Here is a 21,643-nt window from a genome sequence, read left to right as displayed (position 1 = left end):
TATTCATGTCTGTATTGGTGTCTTGGGACATCCCAAAGTGAAATTATTTGAACCTTAGATCTAACTGCGTAGACCAAGGAGGGTCCAGAGAATAAAGCTTTCCCTGCCAGTGGAGACAAAGAACAAATATGGTTCATGATCATCTACCTTCCTCAATCAAGGCAGTTCACTCTCCTTGATATATTCTGCCCTACCCACCTTACCCTGCTCTCTCTTTCACACACACACACATACACACACACAGTTTTTTCTCATTCCAAACACTAGGTGCAAAATGTTGAGTCTGATTTCAAATCTCCATCATGTTTTTCGCTTGAGTCAGTTCAAGCTAATGGGGGTGGCCCCCTCCCTGGTCTTCCCTGAACTGCAATCCCAATGGCCACGAAGTATTTGGTTTCATTGTGTATTCATCCTCTGAAAGCAACACAACTCCTACACCAAGTCAATTCCTTGCTTTTGACAAAACCACTTTGTCTGTCAAAGGCTCATGGTCACCTTCTCTGCTGCCTTTTTGTTCTTTCTTGCTCTGATATTACTCTAAGGCTTACCATTTGCCAGACCCTGGGCTCAGCTCTTAGACCTATTACCTCATTTAATCCTCACAACAAACTTCTTAGGCAGATGCTGTTCTTATTCTTATTCTAAAGATCTGCCAACTGAGGCTCAGACAAGGCAGTCCACGACCCAGAGTTTTACAAGTACAGCTTGTAAGTGTTGAGGCTGGGCTTCAAACCTGGCTGAGTAGAGAGCTTGTGATTACCAGGCCAATGGGCTCCCCAGCACTTCTGGGAAAGCATCTGAGAATGGAGTTGATGCCACTGAAAGGGAATCTACAGCTTTTACAGACATTTTATGAGCATTCATCTTTATAAAGAGCCATTTTCCAAAGAGGAGTCACCTATGATACTTTTACAACTATTAAGCCACTTGTACTAGACTGTTCTTACCATTTCGAGGGTAATGGACCTATATGCAAATCTTGAGTGAAACCCTAGGAATCCCAGGTGCAGAGACCCTGACTGTCCACATCCTTCTGAAGTCAAGACCCTCCTTCTTTCCATCCCTCACCCCTCACCAGCAGTCACGCATGTGGTCCCGCTGATCATGGACATCCTGGCGGCAAGGCAACTCGAGGATGGATTCAGGGCATCCTTGGGCACAAAGGGGTGCTGTTTCATAGACGTCCACTGACCATAAATGCCCTCGCTCTGGAAGGGCTCAGCCAATGTTACATCTCCAGAATTTCATCTTGGGTTCTGGTTCTCAAACTAGTTTACAGACATCCTAGCACTGATCCCAAAGTTTTAGGAGTAGTTTTAAATCTAAAAAAGAAAAACACTCCCTATTCACATGCAGTCACTTCATGACGTGAAGGGTATGACAAAGAAGCAAGAACACTGCATTACCTTGGCTTCCCTCTGACTCCCTAACATCAGTACGGGCAATGCACGCACTACTAATGGGATAAAATCTCTTTGGAAAGCAAGCTGGGAAAGGGCCAGGTTTGACAAGAGAAACCCAACAACTGTCAAAATGTCAATTTAACATTTTGTGGACTCCTTTCTCCCCATGGCCCAGTGGTTCCTGTGTGTCCATATCTTAGAGCACTTTCGGCTGCTGTGTCACTGACATGACCTCCTCGCTTCCCCAAAAGAACTCACAGAAGACTATGGAAAAGGCTTATTGGTGGCCTTCTTTGTTTGGAATGATGGAAAACATGAAAAATGAAAGGCATTCTCTCATGCCTAGAACACCACTGTAATAACAAGGATAATGACCCAATGGAGCTTCAAATTTTTATAGTGCTTTATGCTTTCCCAAAGCATTTTCACATACATTATTGCAATCAACTCAGACAACAACCTTTCGGTTTACAACTGAGAAAGTAGAAATCATGAGGACCCTGTTCAAGATCATACAGTCAGGTAGTGGGACAACCGGGGCTAGAACCCAGATTGCATGATTGGTCCAGCATCTCCAACAGGTCGTCACCTAGCTGGCTGTCCCGTGGTCCTGTTCTCTGACCTCTCTGACATCTCACTCACTCTCCATACTGAGGTCACTTGTCCATCAGCCCTGACACATAACCATAGATGTAGATTTCAAAAGGAGAACAAAAAACAAATCCTTCTTTGACAGGTATCTATGGATATAAAAATAAACGTGGCATTCTTCTTTATTGCTTCTTTATGGGTGTCTTTCACAGATGAAAAAGCCCCATTGGGGAACAGTTCATCAACTTGTTATTTCTATGTACACACAATACTCCTTAGTAAAAGCAGAGCCTTCACACTGGGAAATTATTTGCTAAATATTCCCCGCTGTCTCACAGTTTGGCCTGTCGATTTCTCCCAGACATAAACCATCTGGGCTAGTACAAGAAAACACAAGCAAATTCAAAGAGATGTTTCCCAGATGTGCAGAGGACAGCGGTCCTCAAGAGTCTATCACAGGGCCAGCTCCAGGTCCGTATTTCCCAAGACCCTCTTCCAACTGCGTCTCACCATAGCTTGCATATGACTGAAAAGACTTCCAAGAGGTTGACCAGATAGCTGAGGAAAATGCTAAGAAAGGTAGTTGTGAAGCAGCAGTACTAGGGACTTCCTGCAGGTGGCCCCATGCTACGTGGTCACGTAATGGTTTCTGAAGTCCTGCTCACAAAAAGTGGGCTGAGACCCACTGTCAGGGGTTTCAGAAGGACTTCACAGGCAGGATGCCTTCTTCGGTGTGGGGCTCATTCTTCTCTTGTCCTGTGGGACGTCCAGGCGTACAACTGAGCCTTCTTCGACTTTTGGAAAAACAACCTGCAGAAATCCTGCTCATACCAGTTCTGTCTTGTGAAGAGTCACCGGCTCCAGATGTTTCTGTGGGAAAGTGACTGGGAGAAAAGCTCGTTCCATGACAGGCTTAGAAAAATCTGGAAAAATACTCTGTTGTTGTGCAAACTTCTGAAAAGTAAAAGAGGTAAGTCAAGAAATGAATAATCGGGAAAATGCCTCGTTCCCTAAGAGCTGGCTGGCCAGCTCATTCTGGCATCCTCACTCAGTCTACAAGGGGGCTCCTACTATTTCACTGCCAACTCCAAACTGACCACGAGATTCCCTGACTACAGGCTGGGGCCATTGCAAGCCTCTACTGTTAGTTACCTGCAAGGAAAATCAGTGCCCACAGAGACAGGCATTTGCCAACAAGAAACTAAAGTCACTCAATCTTAAAATTTCTCTCTAGTAATTCTAACCATCTTGGGTGCAGATAACTCTAATGACCAAATCATAAGCTCCTTGAGGGCAGGAGCTATGTCCTATAACCTTTTTATGCCCCCTATCAGTGCCTAGCTTAATGCCTGTACAGTAGGCGGTTACTGGATTGGCTGATATCCAAAATAGCACCCAAGAGACGAGTCCGTGGCCAGAGAGGCAAGGAAGTGAGTAGAGGGGGCCAGTAAGTGACAAGAACTAGCCCTGGGACAGCTCTTGGGTGAGCTCTGTCCTGTTAGTAGGCTGTCCTTCCTGACGCTACTGGAACATATGCGACAGACCGGCTTCCTAGTGCATCAGGCCCAGAGCTGGCCTTGCTCCCCTACAACTTTGGTCAATCCAGGCACATGGCCATGCAGAAAGAGGTTCAGGGTCTTGAAGCTGGAGAGCCTGCTACCAACAGTTCAAGGGCATGTCAAGGACACTTAAGCACCCCAGGACACTCCCTGTATATGCCCCACTATCCTGACTTCTCAGGGTTAATTCTCAAGGAGTAGGTGGAAGTTCCCAAAATATAAGAGGAGAGAACCCGCCAGGAGGAAACAGTTCAAGGTCAGGAGAAGGAGGCTGGTCTACCACCGTGGCTGCACGGGCTCACAAGCCTACAGCAAGAGAGGTGCCTTTGCCCCAGGATGGTGGAAGGTTGGTGCTGCACTCTCCACCACTGTCTCCACCCGGGGCCTTCTCAAACCTCCCTCTCACACCTTACTGTGTTTTCTCTTTGCAGTGCTCTGCGCAGAGCAAGCAGATTGAAAACAAGCCCGGCGCTTCCCACAATGAGCTCACAGTGCGGGCGCCTCGGCAAGTGCAAGGTTCAGGGAAGAACATCTCTCGCCACCATTAAATGATTCACGCTATCTACAAAATATATTTGGGTTGGTGCCCCGGGTGATCTTTTCATCATAATCGGTGTTTTTAAAAAGATACTTACACAAGTGAAAATAATGAGTGTTAAGTAGAAGACAACCAGAGCCAACAACAGTACAATCTCAGCTCGGTATTTCTGAAAAGTCTCTTCTTTGTGTTCCTTAGGGCAACCTTAAAAAAAAAAAAAAAAAAGAGGAACACGTGAGGCCATTTAACAGGACTTTGCGACCATGATAAAAAGCTAAGAATGCTTTGCGCCGGATTTTTTCCGCGTCTTGCTTGTCTCCCACTCCTAAGCTCACGTCTGGGCCATCGGGAAGACGAGCGCGAGGGACAGCGGCAAGAGCGGTGACCATGGCGGCTGGAGCTCACTCGCACCTGTGCCTGGCCGTGTGCAGCGGGCCTGGCCTATGGATCTCACTCGATCATTGGAGGCAGGTGTGAGTACCCCCATCTTACAGATGAAGGGCTCGGGGCGCAGAGAGGCGGAGGGAGTGAGGCCGGGGCAGAGCCAGTAGTCCGAGGCCAGACTGACCCCGTTGCCCACCTGCCTCCATTTCAGAGGCCCGGCCTTTCCTGGCTTCTCTGATGCCTTCACACCGGATGACGCACCATTTGTGAATCTGTGCTGTGGAGAATACTAGGTGCTCTACCCGCAGGAGGCCGGGGGATGAAGGAACAGGGCGGGTGAGCTGCCGGGCTATGAGTGAAGAAGTCAGCACGTCTCTATAGAATCCTGAAAGCTCCTCCGCCAAGGCCCCCCGCAAAGGTGGGCTAAGGGGCTCCCCAGGGGGCTGCCAAAGGCTGTGGCTGCAGCATTTGGGGATGCAAAGGCAGAAGGAGCAGACAGAGCAAGGGTGGCTTCTCCTCACTCAGACATGACATCCAACATGTGCTGAATCTGCTCGAAGGCCCAGGCAGGGGCAGGTGGAGTGCAGATGATTGGGGAGGTCCTCCCCTGGGGCCGGGATGGGCCTGGAGATTGCTGGCAACCCCTGAGGCTGGGTTCAACATCTCCTGAGTATCGGCAGAGATGGATTCTCGCCAGGGTCTGTGACTAGAGAAATGAAAGGTGGAGAGCCATTTTCCTAATGGTTCCTAACCTTTATCTGGCACTCAGTGTATCCCAGGCAAGGGGCGAAGCATTTTAGTGCAATATCCCCCTCAACCGTCACCATAAGCACATGTTGGAGATGCGGTCGCTCCCATTTTAGAGATGAGAGGACGGTGATTTGCCCAAGGTCACACACTAGTGAGCAGCATTGCTCCGAGCTGAACCCGATCCCAGAGACTCTGGAGTCTAACCAGCTAACTTGCAGGCAACGTGGTCGGGAGAGGAGAGGAAAGCAGCTGTTCTCGATTTCTCTCGGCTCCGTACCCCACACAACACGCCTCCTCTCTCTGCTCTCCCTCCCTCACTCGTGTGAGCGTGAATTCACACACAGCCTACCGTGTGACAGCCACTGCGGACACCAGCACAGAGCGCACCGTGTCGGATGTAGCAAGTGGATGAAGACCAACAAAGCAGCCTAAGGGGCTTGAGATTGAGAAGGGCATAAGGGGTGTGTGTGTCTGTGTGTGTGTGTGTGTGTGTGTGTGTGTGTGTGTGTGTAACAGTGAACCAAATCCAAACACTGAGCCCAACACAGTGATCCTGTTCTTGTGAAAAAAGGAATATTCTCTTAAGTCAGATTCCTTTTAGATTCCCAATAAAAGGAAAAAGTCGTTAAGGTACAAAAATCAGGAAACTCTATGACAACAACGTGTTTGTCATTTCAAGCCCCCACCACTAATAAGCGCTGAGCAAAAGTCAAATGCAAGGCACATTTTAAGCTCCATAAAGAAAAAGTATGGGAAAGAAATCCAAAGAGATAATCCTCATCCTGGAGCTCAATTCTTGGTATTACTGCATAGAGCAAAAATGTGTGTTCTGTCACTGGAACATTATTTTCTCACTGTGTCCTTTTTCTTCGGCCCTAGTTGAGGTATTGGGCAAAGTCATCACTGTAAATGGGAAGGAGATGCTGTTCTCATGGTAAAAAGGTGGCAACATGACGCAGCCCCCCTTAGCCCAGGTTAGAAAGGCCCAGGTTAGAAAGGCCCTACAGTACCCTGATGTATTCAGGACTACACCCTTTCTCCAAAAATTAGTCTTGAATACTTCCTATTTGCTTCAAAGGACTCTCGTATGAATAAACAACACCCTGATTAGTGGTTTGGCTACATCTGGCATTTATCTGACTAGGATAGATCTGTCTTTATTAAGAAGGAAGGAAAAAAAGGAAGGAAGGGGGGAGGAGAGAAGGAAGGAAGGGAGGGAGGGAAGAAGGGAGGGAAGGGGGGAGGGAGGAAGGAGCAGAAAAAGTTCTGACATTCTTGTAGGAGAATTTAGCTTTCAGGCACAGATGCGATCCAAAGCTCCCAGTTAAGGGTTTTAGGGCCGAGAGGGTTTTAGGGCCGACTGCAAGTGCACACGCATTTTGCAAGGGGGAAACAGGTGCAGCAGGTCACCTCACCTGTCACTTTCAAGGTCACCGTGCCGCTTTGGTTTCTCTGCCCGTCCTGCTCCTCCACAGTGCACCTGTATGTCCCCGTGTGGCAGCGACTAGCGTTTTGGATCTTCAAGTACAGCCCCTCACTGGGGGCCTCCAAGGAGTCTTCCTTCTGCCGGTGGTACTGCAGACCCTCCGGGGGCACCTCAGTCCACTCCTTGCCACCCTCCATCAGCTGTTGAAAAAGAATCACACTGCATCACGCCGTTGACAGAGCCTGCAAACAGCCCCCCCACCCGCCACCATCCAGGTTCTGCCTCCTGTTTTCATAATATCCATCCTCAGCTAGTTTTTTTAAAACAAAATATTATGCATGTGTGACCTTCGGGGGAGGAGAAAATATGTGAAAATTCTCTCAGGCTCTATTTTCTGGAATAGGATCAGGCCTGCATTTTATGATTCTCTGTAGCCCAGCTTCCAGCCTCCACAAAGGACAGAGTGTTGCTGCCGACAAGAACGACGTGTGGACGAGGGTGATGAGATGAAGTGCATGAATCACACTGAGTCATATTTTGTGGCCGGTTGTTCGTTATTAAACGTTCTCTTGTTTTCTTCAGATACCAACTCACCCACCGAACGATCCTTAGTATCTCGGCCCTTTATCTGGAACTGTTCCTAAACTGGAGACTGCGGCCTGACGACTCAGCGAAAAGCACAGAGCTGCACAAGCCGTGCCTCCTAGAAACGGGCACCGCGTCCTTCCAAACCCACGGTATGCGTGGGGCCGCGCGTGACGCCGCAGACTGGACAAGGCTGACTCTCCAGCGGGGCAGGAAGACTGTGTGCACACCATGTGTGCAAGATCATGGGCCGCTCATGCCAAGACGCACAGGGAAGGACACTGATGGCTTCAATCTTTGTACCCACACAGAGCAGCCTGACGGCAGGAGACGCCAAATCCAACCCCGCTCATCTGGCTGGGTCTCTCTCCCTCAACGGTCTTTTTGGTCAAATTGGTGGGGTCTTTGCATCATCTAGTACTCCAAAGATTAGGCAACCGTCCCCTTATTCCCCCAGATAGATGTTTAGTTTGCCTAACGAGCTTGCCCGCCAGTCCTCCAGTGAGATGTTTTCAAGCTTCCAAAACCGAGTGACAAACGGGAAGGCAAGTCACTGTTCTTCTCAGCGCTGGGGGGGGGGGGGGGAGGGCAGCCCTCGCCCTTGGCCCCATGGCCGGGGACCAGCAGGGAGCCCGGGCCTTAGTGGCATTCCCTACCTGTCCCTAGCGTCGGGACAGCGCCAACGAGCCACCTCCGGGAAGGACGGAGCGGTCAGCAGCGGTCACCGCCCTGCCTTCACCCCCCTTTCCCTGAGTTTAATCGGGGCTGGCAGCCGGCCACTCCTCTTGCACTCGCCCAGGGGAGTCGGCGTGGGGAAGTCAGGAACTGAGGAATCGGGGCGGGGGGGGGGGGCCGGGGAGCCCCAGGCAGCTCAGGGAAGAACACGCACGCACACACGCTGCACACACACTACGAACACACTACACACACACAACACACACTACACATTACACACATACACCACACACTAAACACAAACCGCACATGCGGGGCACACACACATTACACACACACCACACACAAACCACACACTCGGCGGCTTCTGCTTCATTTACAACGCGAGGGAATGCACCTGGAGGTCCCCAGAAAGCCAGGGCTCCGGCCTCCCCCGCCCCGGTGCTCGTTAGCATTCTGCCGAGCGGGCTGCAGAGACATCTGGTGGCAGATTTACGGCTCCCGCAAGAAACCCTGCTCCATTCACTGCCGGCACCGGGGGCTGAGACGAAGGGGTTTTCTCAGGCAGAGTCTATGAAAGTAAACCCCATTTCTTGACGGCTCTTCTTGGGTTGAAAGGTTCCTTCCTAAATAATCAAGGATCTACAGACTGCGGCCTTCAGATGTTCAAAAACAAAGCAAAAAAAAAAAAAAAAAAAAAAAAACAAGGAGTACCCAAGGAAACTTAGGGGGAACTCAAGCCATACAACTGATTCTGTAATACATCTAATTTAGTCCAGTTTTCCCCTTTTCAAGCCTAATTAAACCACGAACTGCAGCCTCATCATGTGCTCACGCCCTGCCCCCTTCTCCGCGCCTGGCTGAGGGGCTCCCTCCTACCAGAGCTTTTGAGGGGCAGGTGCCCAGGACCCTCCAGGGTCCGTCTGTCCCAAGAGCCGCCCTCACACCTCCATGAGGTCAGTTTGAAGGAACTGCAGCCCGGTGTTTGCTGCCTCCCTGTCTCATCCTGCCTTTCTTCTCTGAATTACCCTCCAAATGCGTCAACTCAGATTTATTTCTAATAAATTTCACCAGACCCTGTCTTGCTAGAAATCCTGCATCTGAAAGGACAGAAACTTGGTTGCAACAATCATTTTGAGATTATCCATCTCCGGTTTTCTCCCTGGGGGCCTCTGGTCCCATCCAGTGACCCCTCCCCTCAACTCAGAAAGATCCATCTGAAAGTCAAGATCAAAACCGCAGAGCCCTCTGGAGAGGGTGGAAACAGAAACTATTGCGCTTATTTACAGAAAGGTGGCCCTATTATCCTGCCGGCTGACAAACCGGCTGGAGCGAGTGTGTGCAGGTGATCAGAATGGGCTGGCGGATGCCTTCCGCCTATCTGCAGAAAATAATTTACTTTAAAAATCAGCAGTATCAAACAGCGAAAGCATTTATTCGATGGTCAGATTTCCACAGGCCTGTGGCAAAACCTCCAACAGGCCTCTATTTGGTTTCAAAAGGCAAAACAACCCCAAAGCAACCTGCAGAATTTTGATTTACTGACCCATCACAGCCATCCGTGGGATCAAGGCAAAATATCTCAGTTCTCATGGGGCCAGCTTCCAATGGCCTCTTCCTGGGTCTTCCTGAAAGGCCCAGAAAACTGAGCAAACTATGGGCTGAACTTGGGAACCCTTGCCCAAGTCACGAGCAGCGGTCTTTGCCTGATGACCAACCACAGCAAAACCTTCTGTGAATTCACACAATGCACTTGGAAATATTTCAGAACACTCCCTCTAGCTTCAAGCTGTAGGTATGTACACACGATGCCTATTCCTCCTTCTTTATGCCATTTCAAGACAGATCTTCTCATGTGACTCCATCTGGGGAGTCTGGGATTTGCCTACAGCTGCAAAAATCGTTGTCGATTTTATGTTAACGTTGCATGCTCAAAATGCAAGCAGGTACCAGCAGCACCAAGAGACTTTTTATGCAAAAGTCCAAATCATTAACTTCAGTTCTGTGGCCAAGCAGCTATCAGCTGAGTCCTCTGTGGTGAAAAGCAGCACCATCAAGAACCAAAGGAGAATTTCAGAAAGAGGGAAAAGAAGCAACCAGCAAATGGGCCATCCTCAACTTTGCTTTGTTTTATGAGTTCTTATAAACAGTTGAGCTGGCTCAAAATCAACCACTGGCAAAGAACAGCTCTTTAAACATTCCAAATCTGAAAGTGTTTCATTGCCTCTCTGCAAAAGCATTTTAGGAAATAGTAATTTATAACAAAAGGAACCCTCGGATTCATTCACAGCCAAGCATAATTGATGGGAACTATTTAATGCGTACTTTACAAAGCTAATATTGTAGTGCGCTAAACCACAACACGATTTGGGCAAATTAATTCCTCAAAACACTCATCCCAATTATGTTTTAAAAATCCACGCTCCATGCACTAACTCTTACGCTGACAATTCTATATTTTTGATTGGATTAGAGAAGGGTAAAATACAGGACATCTCATTTTCAGAAAGCCGAGGGACATTTGATTTGTCTCAAGGCCCTCGATGTGACTAAATAATTTAAGTAACATGTTCTTTCTCTAAAATGGAGATTTGACCTTAAGGAACCACAAGCCCCAAATTAAATAAACTCTTTAATTTGCTGAATGCTAAAGCAAGCAAATACAAGTATTAATTTTAAGGGCATGTGAATTAAGTGTTTATTTTAATGATGGACAAATCTGAACTAGAATAAAAGAAATCAAATAAAGATTTAATATGTTTTAAATTGAACCGATATTTCAGTCAAAAACCCTGCATTGTTGGAAGTTTTTTTTTTTCAGTTTAAATAATTTTATCCAAATACATGCTCACCTTCTAGATTACCATATTTGAATATAAAAGAGCAATAGTTCCATGCCTGTTGCAAAGAAAGAATTGTGATCACAAACCTGGAATTCAAATTTATCATACAGGAGATCTGTTAAGAATGTGATAGAAAACTAAAAGAAAAGGAAGAGATTTTTTTGAGGAGCAAAATGTGTGTGCAATATGCATTTAAATATTTAATCCAACAATTTGATTAAACGTATTTAAAGGTATGGACTTTATGTATTTAAAGGTGGAATGAAAGTAATTTGATATATTCCAATCACATTGAACAGCTTTTTCTTTATTGCATTTCTCATGCACTAACTTTCATGTACCTTGGTTTCTAACTCAATTAAAGTGCCAATATAATCCCCATTCATCATAAAAACAGCTCTTTATAACGTGCAAAATAGTTTGGCTCGGAGGTTGATGTCATAATGAGGGTAGAATGTATGCGCATTAACATCGTTTTTTTCTAAGTGTAGTTTTATTGGAAAAATGATTTTCCACTTTGAAATTTACTGGGTCTAACAGACAGAGCTGAATTTATGGCTGCTAAGAGAGTTATGAGTATGGCAGAGGCAACGTAATTAGGAGCACAGGCTTTGGAGTCAAACAGACCTGGAAGCAAGGCCCAGCCCTACCGCGGCTAGTGCTACTCTGGCCAACTGACCCAGCGGCTCCCGTCTGCTCTGCGGACACGGGGGTGGGGGTGGGGGAGACTGGATCTCACGAGAGTGGTGTGAAGACCCCGTGACGATGGGCGTGTATCACAGGCCATAGCGTCTGTCCATCGCGCAGAGAGCCCTAAACGTGTTACTCTTCTCTCTCTCTCATTTTCCCAGCCCACCTATTTCCCATCCCATTCTAAATAGTTCCTGGCACACTGGAATTATTCAAAAGGCATTCTGCTGAGGGAACGAGTAAATTTTAGAGAAAATGTGGGAGTTACAAGGGCACTGGCTTTGGCATCAAAGGCCCAAAGTCCAGATTCACGGTCAGTGAGCTGGGTCGTCTTAGGTAAAGCACCTCATCCCTGAGTCTCATTTCCCCACCTGTGACTCTCTTACTTGCTACTGGGAGATATTTTAAGTAACAAAAGAGAAAATACATGAAAGTGCAGGGAATGTTGGTCATAGCGGTTGTTGTTGTACCTGATAACCTCCCATTTCCTCCCTGGCAAAGTTGTGCTAGAAGTCCCAACCTCTGCTCTAAAAAGAAATTATTTTCAACCCACAATGTGTCCAAAATATCCACAACATTCTGGATTTTCTAAAGCATCATGATAATAAATGTGGCAAAACCCCTTGGAACCACTCGTTGTTCACGCCACACGTCCTCCTTCCATTCGTTTCTCCTGGGTCCCGCGGGACCTGGAAGGGGCAGTCTTGTAAGTGCTGATTCGCGTCCTTCAGGGGTCACTACAGCCTGGTTCTGGAGGAGGCACACGCATAACTCAGGCCTGACATCTGTGACCAGAGAGACCGCTCTGGTGGCCACATGCCCCAATCAAAGCCACTTAAATATAAGCAGACATTTGTCGACATATTAGAAGAGAGGCACAATCTTTTCCTTTGCACGTGATCCTGAGAGGCCCCGAAGACTGCAGTTATCAGCCACAGTCTCTCTGCCATGCAGATGGAGGCTGATGGTAAAACCAATATGAAGAAAGGAAGAGCTGAGGGACAGAAAGTCACCAAACCCTGGGGATATTCATGAACCTCTAAACCCAGCTCCATTTGTTTCCTAAGCTGCCATAGCAAAGCGCCACAAACTGAGCGACTGAAAATAACACAAATGTATTTTCTCAGAACCCTCGTGCACGGTTGGTGGGAACGCCAACTGGTGCAGCCGCTGTGGAAAACAGTATGGCGGTGCCTCGAGAAATTAAAAACAGAACTACCCTATGATCCAGTAATTCCACCACTGGGTATTTACCCAAAGAAGACGAAAGGGCTAAATTGAAGAGATATATGCATACTTATGTTTACTGCAGCATTATTTACAATAGCCAAACTATGGAAGCAGCCCAAATGTCCATCGATAGATGAACGAATAAAGCAAATGTGGTGTGTGTGTACATATACACATACATATACACACACAATAGAATATTATCAGCCATAAAAAAAGAATGAGATTTTGCCATTTGCAACAAGACAGATAGATCTAGAGGGTATTATGCTAAGTGAAATAAGTCAGAGAAAGACAAATACCATATTTGTCTTTTAAGAAACAAATGAACAAAGAAAAAAAGAGACAAACAAAAAACAGACTCTTAACTCCAGAGAACAAACTGATGGTTACCAGAGGAAAGGTGGGGGGGTGGGGGGGGACGGGAATGAAGAGCACACTAACCACGATGAGCTCTGAGTAATGCCCAGAACTGCTGAATCGTTATGTTGTACACCGGAAACTAATATAACACTGCATGATAGCTCTACTGGAATTACAATTTTAAAAATAAAATAAAAAATAATAAAGGGGCGCCTGGGTGGCTCAGTCGTTAAGAGTCTGCCGTCAGCTCAGGTCATGATCCCAGGGTCCTGGGATCGAGTCCCGCATCCGGCTCCCTGCTTCGCGGGAAGCCTGCTTCTCCCTCTGCCACTCCCCCTGCTTGTGTTCCCTCTCTCGCTGTGTCTCTCTCTGTCAAATAAATAAATAAAATCTTAAAAATAATAATAATAAAGAAATATATTTCTCACAGTTCTGGAGGCCAAAAGCCCATAACGGGCTGACAGGGCCATGCTCTCTCTCTGAAGGCTCTAGGGAAAAATCTGTTTCATGCCTCATTCCAGAAGCTTCTGGTGTTTGCCAGCCATCCTCGTCATTCTTTGGCTTGTAGACACATCCCTCCAGCCTCTGCCTCCACCTTCATATGGCGCTCCCTCTGTGTGTCCCTGTCTGTATCTGTTTTCTTATAAGGACACCAGCCATTGGATTAGGACCAACCCTAACTCAGTATGATCTCACTTTAAATTGATGACTTCTGCAAAGACCCCATTTCCATATAAGGTCACATGTGCAGATACCAGGGATAATATTTCTGTGGGACACAGTTCTACCCACAACACGAGGTATAACTGAAGTGTGAATTATAATTTTAAAGTTTGTTCCCTTTCAACTATATAAACCAATATATTCCCTTTACTTTAAGCGAGTTTTGACTGGATTACAATGCTTCGCAACTGAAAGGGTCCTTCACTGATAGGGATACCTCGAACCGCCCCATGAATTAATGTGTCATGGAGGGAGCTCTCTCCACATGGTACAGCCTGCAGACCAGTCTTACTTGTCCCCTGGGGTCACAATGCTCGCCTCTCCTCAGGGAATGAGACATCCAGGCCTAATCTGATTTAGAACTTCCGTGCTCCAGAACTGACCCAGAGTGTCTGGTCCAAGGTGATTATGAATTGCTTATGGCAACTGGCATCCTGCTTTTCTCCTGGGTTCTCCTCACCTGGACCTATAACCCTAACTAACTACCCCCTCTTCTGGAATCTATCATCTCTTAGAGATTTGGGACAATAACACGCAGTAGACCAAGAGCTGGTGTTCCACAAAACACCGTGTGATAGAAATAAGCCTTGGGCTCCCTAGTCTGAACCAATATTACATGATCCACACAGGAATTTGAACCAGCTACACCTCAGCGCAAAACCAAAAATCCAAAGTCAGTTTATGGGTGTTCTTTAAATCTTAGGAAGTACATGGGTCTAGCTCTGAGCTAGGGCTTTTGGTAGAAAATGTGGGATCATCACTGGAGTCGCCAGGAAAAGCTTATGCAAACAATTTCAGATGAAGAAACCCTTTTTTAGGTAATGAATCTCTTTTTAGCCTTGCTCTACCCTAGACCTTCCCTTACATCACTAAGACCTTCTCCTAACTTCCTCTTCTGTGTGTAGTGATACGACCAAATACAGAACTAAGATAATGTTGTTTCTCACATGACCTAGGTTTCCCCTTTTATTCATGGAAAACAAGTGTTTGATTTCTTTCTGTTTAACCCCCAGCTGCCTTCTTCCTCCCTACACTCTTGCACCCTGCAAGACTGTAGCAACTTTGTTCTGACTTGTCACTGTCCCCAAAATCTCAGTGCTGGCCCGTTCTCAGCTGGCTAAGACTCCTAGAGCCCCTCTGAGGCAGCCACGTGCTGTGTTGCCCACTCGTTTGTAGAACCACGGGACACGACGGGTGGCCAAGAAAGAAGGGAAGGTGAATCTCAGAAATGTGCTGAGGTCTTGGCTGAGTTGACCTGATTAGATTTTGCTGTAGTGAAAGAACAAGGCCTCCCTCTGGGACTCATCTTCCAGGATGAATCAGAGTGGGTCTTTCACCACAAGAAATATGCTCTTCTTTACAAATACGTGTCATTAGGTCATCCTCTTTGCTTAAAAACTTTCAATGACTCCTTGCTGCCAAAAGGAGTTCAAGCCATTATAGGTGGGCGTTCAAGGTTCCTCACCACCTAGTCCCAGCCTTCTCAGTAACATATCCCCGCCCTCTCCTGTATAATTCTCCCTCACAGATCACTGGTCACCCCAGTGGTTCCCCAAAATGCTTGTGGATTCCTTTTCCACGTCTTTGCTCAAGATGGTCCTCCGGCAAAATTCCCTGCTGATTTTAAGATGGCCAGCATGAGGCCCAGGACTTGGAACACATTTGGGACTTCAGAAATACTGACTAACGAAAAATTGTAAATACAAGAGACCTCTGAAAACCAACTTTATGTCCTTCGTGGTTTGACCTAATGTAAAGCCCATAAAAGTGATTCCACCAGGTCAAGTAGTATAGGACTTTCCTTTGATGCTAACACACACACACACATTGTTTTCACATTTCAATGTTTCAGGGCTTCTCTGTTTAATATAGGAAATGTTTCCTTTCTCTCCTAAATATATGTTCTTAAATCTATCTTACAGCAGATAAAATTCTAGAATCAAGGAAGTCTAGTGAGTGGCACACACTGGCTCCTTCACAGGTCCATCAGCATTTGTGGCCGAACAGATCACATCTGCCCAGACTGTTCATCAACTCCAGTGCCTACTAAGGGATTCTGCTTTCGCAGGGCTTCTTGCTTTGTGGTGCATCATCACACAACGATAGTCGAGACAGAAAACAGAACTACACTGAAGAGGAGATTCGCAATATACACGGAAGACAGCTTCATAACAAATCAAGAAGAAGCAAGATCTGCGTGGTGACTATCCTTGAACTTTGCAAGTCGCTTCCTGCAAGCCATTAACCGGCTCTCTGCCAGCCCTGTTGGGCCAGGGGGTAGCCCATTATCTGCCACAGCTGGGGGCTCTTCACACTATTCCAAAATCAAGACTGACCTCTGAAATCAGTCTTACTTCCCCTTTCTCCCTTCCGTTGGAAAAAATCTGAAAAGGGCATTTGTCTTGTGACGTGTCCTCACCCCCGCAATATCATCCTAGGTTGACACTGTATATCCTCTTTCGTTATGCATCAACATAGGCGATTGGGGCTCCTAGCATGCTACAAGATGGTAGTACATCTCTCTGATAAATAACCACTTGTTATTATTAGTAGCAAACACGACCGTGCTCAAACACTCCATCCAGGATCATCCTCTCCCTCCAAACTAGTGCAGCTTCATTAAAGAGACTGTGACCCCACTTACACTCAGCAGAAAGCTCAGGAGTAGCCCCCCCTTTTTTTTAAGATTTTCTTTATTTATTTGATAGAGAGAGACAGCGCGAGAGAGGGAACACAAGCAGGGGGAGTGGGAGAGGGAGAAGCAGGCTTCCCGCGGAGCAGAGAGCCTGATACGGGGCTCGATCCCAGGACCCTGGGATCATGACCTGAGCCAAAGGCAGACGCCAAACAACTGAGCCACCCAGGCGCCCAGGAGTACCCCTTTAATGGATGTGCTTACTCCTGGGAGACACAGGATGCTGCTATGCCCTCTGATGCAAGACGCTTGCAGCCAATGGGAGAGAGTGCTGGACCAAAGTCGGCTTGCATATTTTTTCAAAATACCTCCCTAAACAACCACAGTCAATTCACAACTTTAAAGGCTAAATTTAGCTACTATTCTAATGGATATGTGAAGGCACATTTCTATTTCTTCTCAACCACCCACCCTGCCTTAATAGGTACAGGCAGGAAAGGATGAGAGGAGGCCCCACTGATGGACCCCAGTGAGAAGGCCACTGGTCCATGGGAAATAAGAGTTGGGTTAACAGGAATTGGGCTATCTCTGCCCACCCTTGGCTCCCCCTATGACCCCCTGTGCACATCTGTATTAAGCCTCCCCCAGCCCCCTCTCACTGTGCCTTTGAAACAGAAGATAATATGGACACTGCTTCTTCCCCACTTGCCCTAATAATCACAAACACTAATTGGATGCCCTCTGCTTTGGGTCTTCCCGTAAAAGGCACATGATAAGAAACACATGGTTTATATGGGTCCTTTGGTAATCACTAGTAATCACTGTCAGTTGGACAGTGGCAGGATGCCCTGTGGTGGGGGTGAACTGAGTGGTACACAGAAATTTAAATTGTGTCATTATAACCATAATTGTGATATGCAGAAGACCTATGAGAATGTGAATCAATCTGGTGGATGGTAAAAACAAAACAAAAAACAACAACAACAAACCCACTCCAAGCGACTCTGCTTCCCTTGTCCAGCTCAGGGCCCACAGCTGTGCAAAGAGTCTGAAAAACCATACTAGCGATGAGGAGGGAGGTGACATGAGTGAGGCCAGCTGTGGCCATCAGGTTTAAAGTCCTCTTTCATAGCCACCTCTTCAGTCTCCGGAAACATTTTACAAGAAAGTGGTGTGGGGGAAAAAAGCGACAAGCTGCTCAATCTTCTGTAAAACCAAGTATTTCAGTATTTCACCACTGACCTGATTTCCAGAATACTCTATCCACTTTTGTTGTACAAACACAATCAGCACAAAAGTATAATTACTGGGCTGGGAAAGAATAAATATCTACAGAACATGCAGAGACCTGTTAAAAAGCACTTGAAGGAACAATGCATTTCGTTTTCAAGGGATCCGAATCGTTTATCGGCATCACAAAGCTCGCCTCTCCACCGGGACCTGATTCACCGTTTCCCTCTTTTAAAAAAGTAACAACGGCATGATTTTGCAGTGACCCTATTCCATGAACCAACAGAAAAAAAGAAAATGCCGAGACTGCTGTCTTTTTTTTTTAACAGGGTTTTGGGAGACCTTCAGGGTAAATCACGCAAGAACCGTGTTCAGTAAACAAGCACATATATTATAGAGTTACATCATCAGCTGACATCCAAGGAGAAGCCAAAGGTTAATTGCTATGGTTTACTCATTCCAAATGACTTTGTGCAAGAGGATTTACCTTGACCACTGTTGGAACTTTACAGTCTGAAACCCCATCTACTTGTTTCATGAGTACCTTTTAATTACTCCCCTGGGAATATTAATATTATTTTCTTTTTTAAATTTGTCTTGGAAAGGGATCATGGTTTCATGCCCCCCCCCCTTCTTTAAGATAACTAAGTCCCTGCCTGGCCAGACCAAGGACACTTTTATTTTCTTTACCTTAAGTAACTGAGGTAGAAAACAGAGACATCAAGATAGGCCTCTGAGCACTCAGGCTGTGGAATGAGACTACTTAGTTCAAATCCCTCCCTCATCATTCAGCCAGCTGTGTAACAGTGAGCGGGCATTCCTTCCCTCCCTGAGACTGTTTCCTCATCTGTAAAATGGGAACAGCAGTAGCAGGACCGATCTCTTAAGTCCATTGGAAGGACCGAAACAGATAACGTAGGTAAATATTTACCTCAGAGGCTGGCATAGAGTGAGCACTCAAACGATCACGTTTTTACAATATTTTTGTTTGGGTGCTATTGTTTTTACTACAAGAACCATTTTGGAATTGCGACATTCTCTGATCCCACAGTGAATAAAGCAGAAATGAAGTGGGAATAATCACAAACCTACTTTGCTACACAGGACAGTGCTCCAAGGCCGCAACAATGTAGCCAGTGCACGGAACTCACCAAGTGCCAGCCTGAATTCACTGGGCACTTTCACAATTAGCAGGGCAGACACTGGGTGCTGCGCAAAATACACAAAAGCAATGGTGCAGCACGGTCCAGGCAAACTGACAGTCTGGTCACTCACACACACACACACACACACACACAACTGTCCCATGCTGTCTTGCTGAATGCCGCCGCAGGTTCTTAAAAGCATCTTTTTTGGAAGGCAGAAGAAAAGCCTGCGCTCTGAGATTTCCACTAAGGTCAGATGCTGCAGAGCAAGGCTAGGGATATCACATGCACTTGGCTGAAACTAGAGGTGCTGTGTGGGTAACCTCATGAAAGGAGGTGAGCAAAAGACCAGAGACCGCTTGGCTTGGCAAAGCCGCCAGAACGGCGGTCTTAGCATCTGAAAAGGTTCCAGTTGAGAGGCATCCTTAAAAAAACGCCCCAGAGCAACTCACTTCTCTTACAGGGACGCCGCCCCCCCCCCAGACGCCCCCCATGCTGGGCCTCTCAGGATGGCCTGCCGGAGCGCCAAGCAGCAGCGACCAGCGTGGGGCCAGGGGAACCCACCAAGGGGATGGCTGACAGACAACTCCCACCTGGGAAACAAGCCGAAACCATCTCGAACGATCTCTGAGTCCTTGCTCTCAAAGCGCCCATTCCTTCCCTCCCTGTCCCCAAATTCTGGGCATCACAGTCCCCAGACATCAGAAATCAGAACTCCGGGGACAGGCCTCCTCTCCGATACCCAAATCTGCCCTAGCTGCTTTCTTCGTGGCCTGCTGGTCACAACCACAGGTGGCCTCCAGAATTCAACCAAATAAGAGGGTCTCTGCGCTTCCAAAGCGGCTTATTTGGATCGTTCATCTCAGGCCACCTTTAGGGGTAGGAAAAGGATTAGGTCCTTGGGGAACAAAATCTAATCGAATCGAATCGCCTGGTACCTAGATGGGGGGGGGGGGGACGAGGTGGGAGGGAAAGGAAGGCGTGCGGGAAGACCGGCGACTTGGAGACCGCCCGGGGCTACACAGAGTCGCCTGCTCAAGGGAGGTGGTCCCCCGCTGCCCCCAGCGGAGCCGGCCGAGCCTGAGCCCGCGGGCATCGCCGCGCATACCTTGGCCCAGAAGACTTTGTAGGGGCCCTGAGGGTCCACGTGGACGGTGCACGGCAAGTCCACAGCCTCGGAACAAGCCACCTTCATCTCCCGCGTCGCGGGCGCCAGGCTGCAGACTGCAAAAGGGACAGAGAGAGCGGCGTGAGCCAGCGAGCAGAGGGCGGGTATCGCCGGGAGCGGGGGGGGGGGGGCGGGGGGGTTCGGCGTCTGGGGCCCTACCGCAGCTCAGGAGCAGGAGCCGGAAGCCGCGCGACATGGCTGGGGTCCGCCGGCCTGGGGCGCGCTCGGCGGCGCCGCTCTCTTATAGCCGCGCGCACAGGGACTTCCCCGGGCGCCGCCCAGGGGAAATCCCCGGCGGGCGGCCGCAGCTTGGGGCGACGAGCCCTCCCCCGCGCCTGCCACCCGCGGGGCGCCCCCGCGCGCGGCCCCGCCCCCGTCGCCCGCCCCCGCGCGCGGCCCCGCCCCCGCGCGCCCCGAGTCCGCGCGGCTGCGGCGGCTGCGGGGCCGCGGCGATCGCCACCCGGGCGTGACGCGGCGCGCTTGGGCTTTTGCAAACGGCGCGGCGCGCGTCACGGCGCCCCGCTGACCCTCCCCGCAAGCGGGAGCGAGGCCCTCCCCGGGGGCGGGGAGAGGGGGGTGTCTGCTCCTCCCGTCCCCCAGAGGAACCCGGATTCAGAGAGGTGGCGCAGCTTCCCCAGTCGCCCACCGTCGGGGTGGTGACGCCAGAGGTGAACCCAGGACTCACTCTTCTCCAGGTTCTATTGTAACCAGAGACTCCTTAGGCTTCCCACGGAACTCCGCAGGTCTAGTGCGCGGCTCCCTGCCTTCTGGCTTGGGCTATCAGGCCCGCCTGTCGAAATTATCTCAGCCACAGGAGAGCCTCTCCTATTAAAACGAAACACACACGCACACAGTCTGTGGGGAAAGACCAAAACAAAACAACGCAACAGAAGAAAATAGAAATCACCTTCTAGTCATCCGAACTTCTGTTGACATGTCGGTGTCTCAGCTTCCGTGCATAGCTAGGTATTTTTAATGGGACACTCTACACACTATTTTGTAGCCTACTCTCTTTTACCTTAATATTTTGCAAGAGTTTCCACATGATTAAAAAATTGCAACAGCATCATGTTGGTGGCTGCAGAATATTCTATCATGCAGTTCCATCATAAATTAGAACCAATTAGATGGTGCGAGACATGATCAGTCTAATGTTATAGTTAGTAGACTATCTTTGGTGGTGGTAGGTTGCTTCTTTATTATTAACATTACAAACGGGGGCGCCTAGGTGGCTCAGTTGGTTAAGTATCTGCCGTCGGCTCAGGTCATGATCCCAGGGTCCTGGGATGGAGCCCCACATTGGGCTCCCTGCTCAGTGGAGAGCCTGCTTCTCCCTCTCCCACTCCCCGTGCTTGTGCTCCCTCTCTCGCTGTTTCTCTGTCAAATAAATAAATAAAATCTTTTAAAAAACACACACATTACAAACAGTGCTGTGATTGCTATGATGAACTGCCTTGGGGATAAACCTTTGCTCTAACATTGCTTACTTTCTTCGAATGAATACCTAGAGGAAATTGTGCTAAGTCAAAAGGAATTTACAATTTTGTTAAATATTGCCAAAATTACCACCACGGAGGTGTTCTCACCGCGGCGTATGAGGGTGCCTGTTTCCCAACACTCTTGCCAACATAAATAGTTATCAAACTTCCACCTTGCCCTTGCAAGAGGTTATAGCAATTGACAGTGTAAGTGCCTTTTGCCCATA

The 21,643-nt window shown here is 48.1% G+C and overlaps 1 protein-coding gene across 2 annotated transcripts; it reads right to left on the bottom strand.

Annotated features, from left to right (window-relative positions):
- Positions 1–1,782: 1,782 nt before the first annotated feature.
- Positions 1,783–20,177, bottom strand: CD83 (CD83 molecule). Of its 2 annotated transcripts, none has more exons than XM_088024392.1 (5): positions 20,098–20,177; positions 19,879–19,994; positions 6,641–6,851; positions 4,189–4,295; positions 1,783–2,948 (listed from the first exon to the last, which is right to left on the bottom strand). In XM_088024392.1, the coding sequence occupies exons 1-5, from the start codon at positions 20,132–20,134 to the stop codon at positions 2,820–2,822; spliced, it is 600 nt and encodes a 199-aa protein (XP_087880518.1). In that variant the 5' UTR covers positions 20,135–20,177; the 3' UTR covers positions 1,783–2,819. The 2 variants fall into 2 exon arrangements, with proteins under 2 accessions (XP_087880518.1, XP_087880517.1); XM_088024391.1 differs by having other exon boundaries at positions 1,783–2,945.
- Positions 20,178–21,643: the final 1,466 nt, after the last annotated feature.

This window comes from Eumetopias jubatus, unplaced genomic scaffold, assembly GCF_037043125.1.
Source record: "Eumetopias jubatus isolate StellerSeaLion01/CBP00866 unplaced genomic scaffold, mEumJub1_p1.0 scaffold_6, whole genome shotgun sequence".
NCBI lineage: Eukaryota > Metazoa > Chordata > Mammalia > Carnivora > Otariidae > Eumetopias > Eumetopias jubatus.
This window is presented reverse-complemented; position numbering and strand designations above follow the sequence as displayed.

Bases quoted from the DNA above. Each gene is read 5' to 3' on its own strand.
- CD83 (XM_088024392.1), bottom strand. From the start codon at position 20,134: ATGTCGCGCGGCTTCCGGCTCCTGCTCCTGAGCTGCG. The intron at 19,995-20,097 runs GTAGGGCCCCAG...TCCCTTTTGCAG, and splicing joins GCTCCTGCTCCTGAGCTGCG to TCTGCAGCCTGGCGCCCGCG. The intron at 4,296-6,640 runs GTGAGGTGACCT...TTTTTTTTTAAG, and splicing joins GGTGACCTTGAAAGTGACAG to GTTGCCCTAAGGAACACAAA.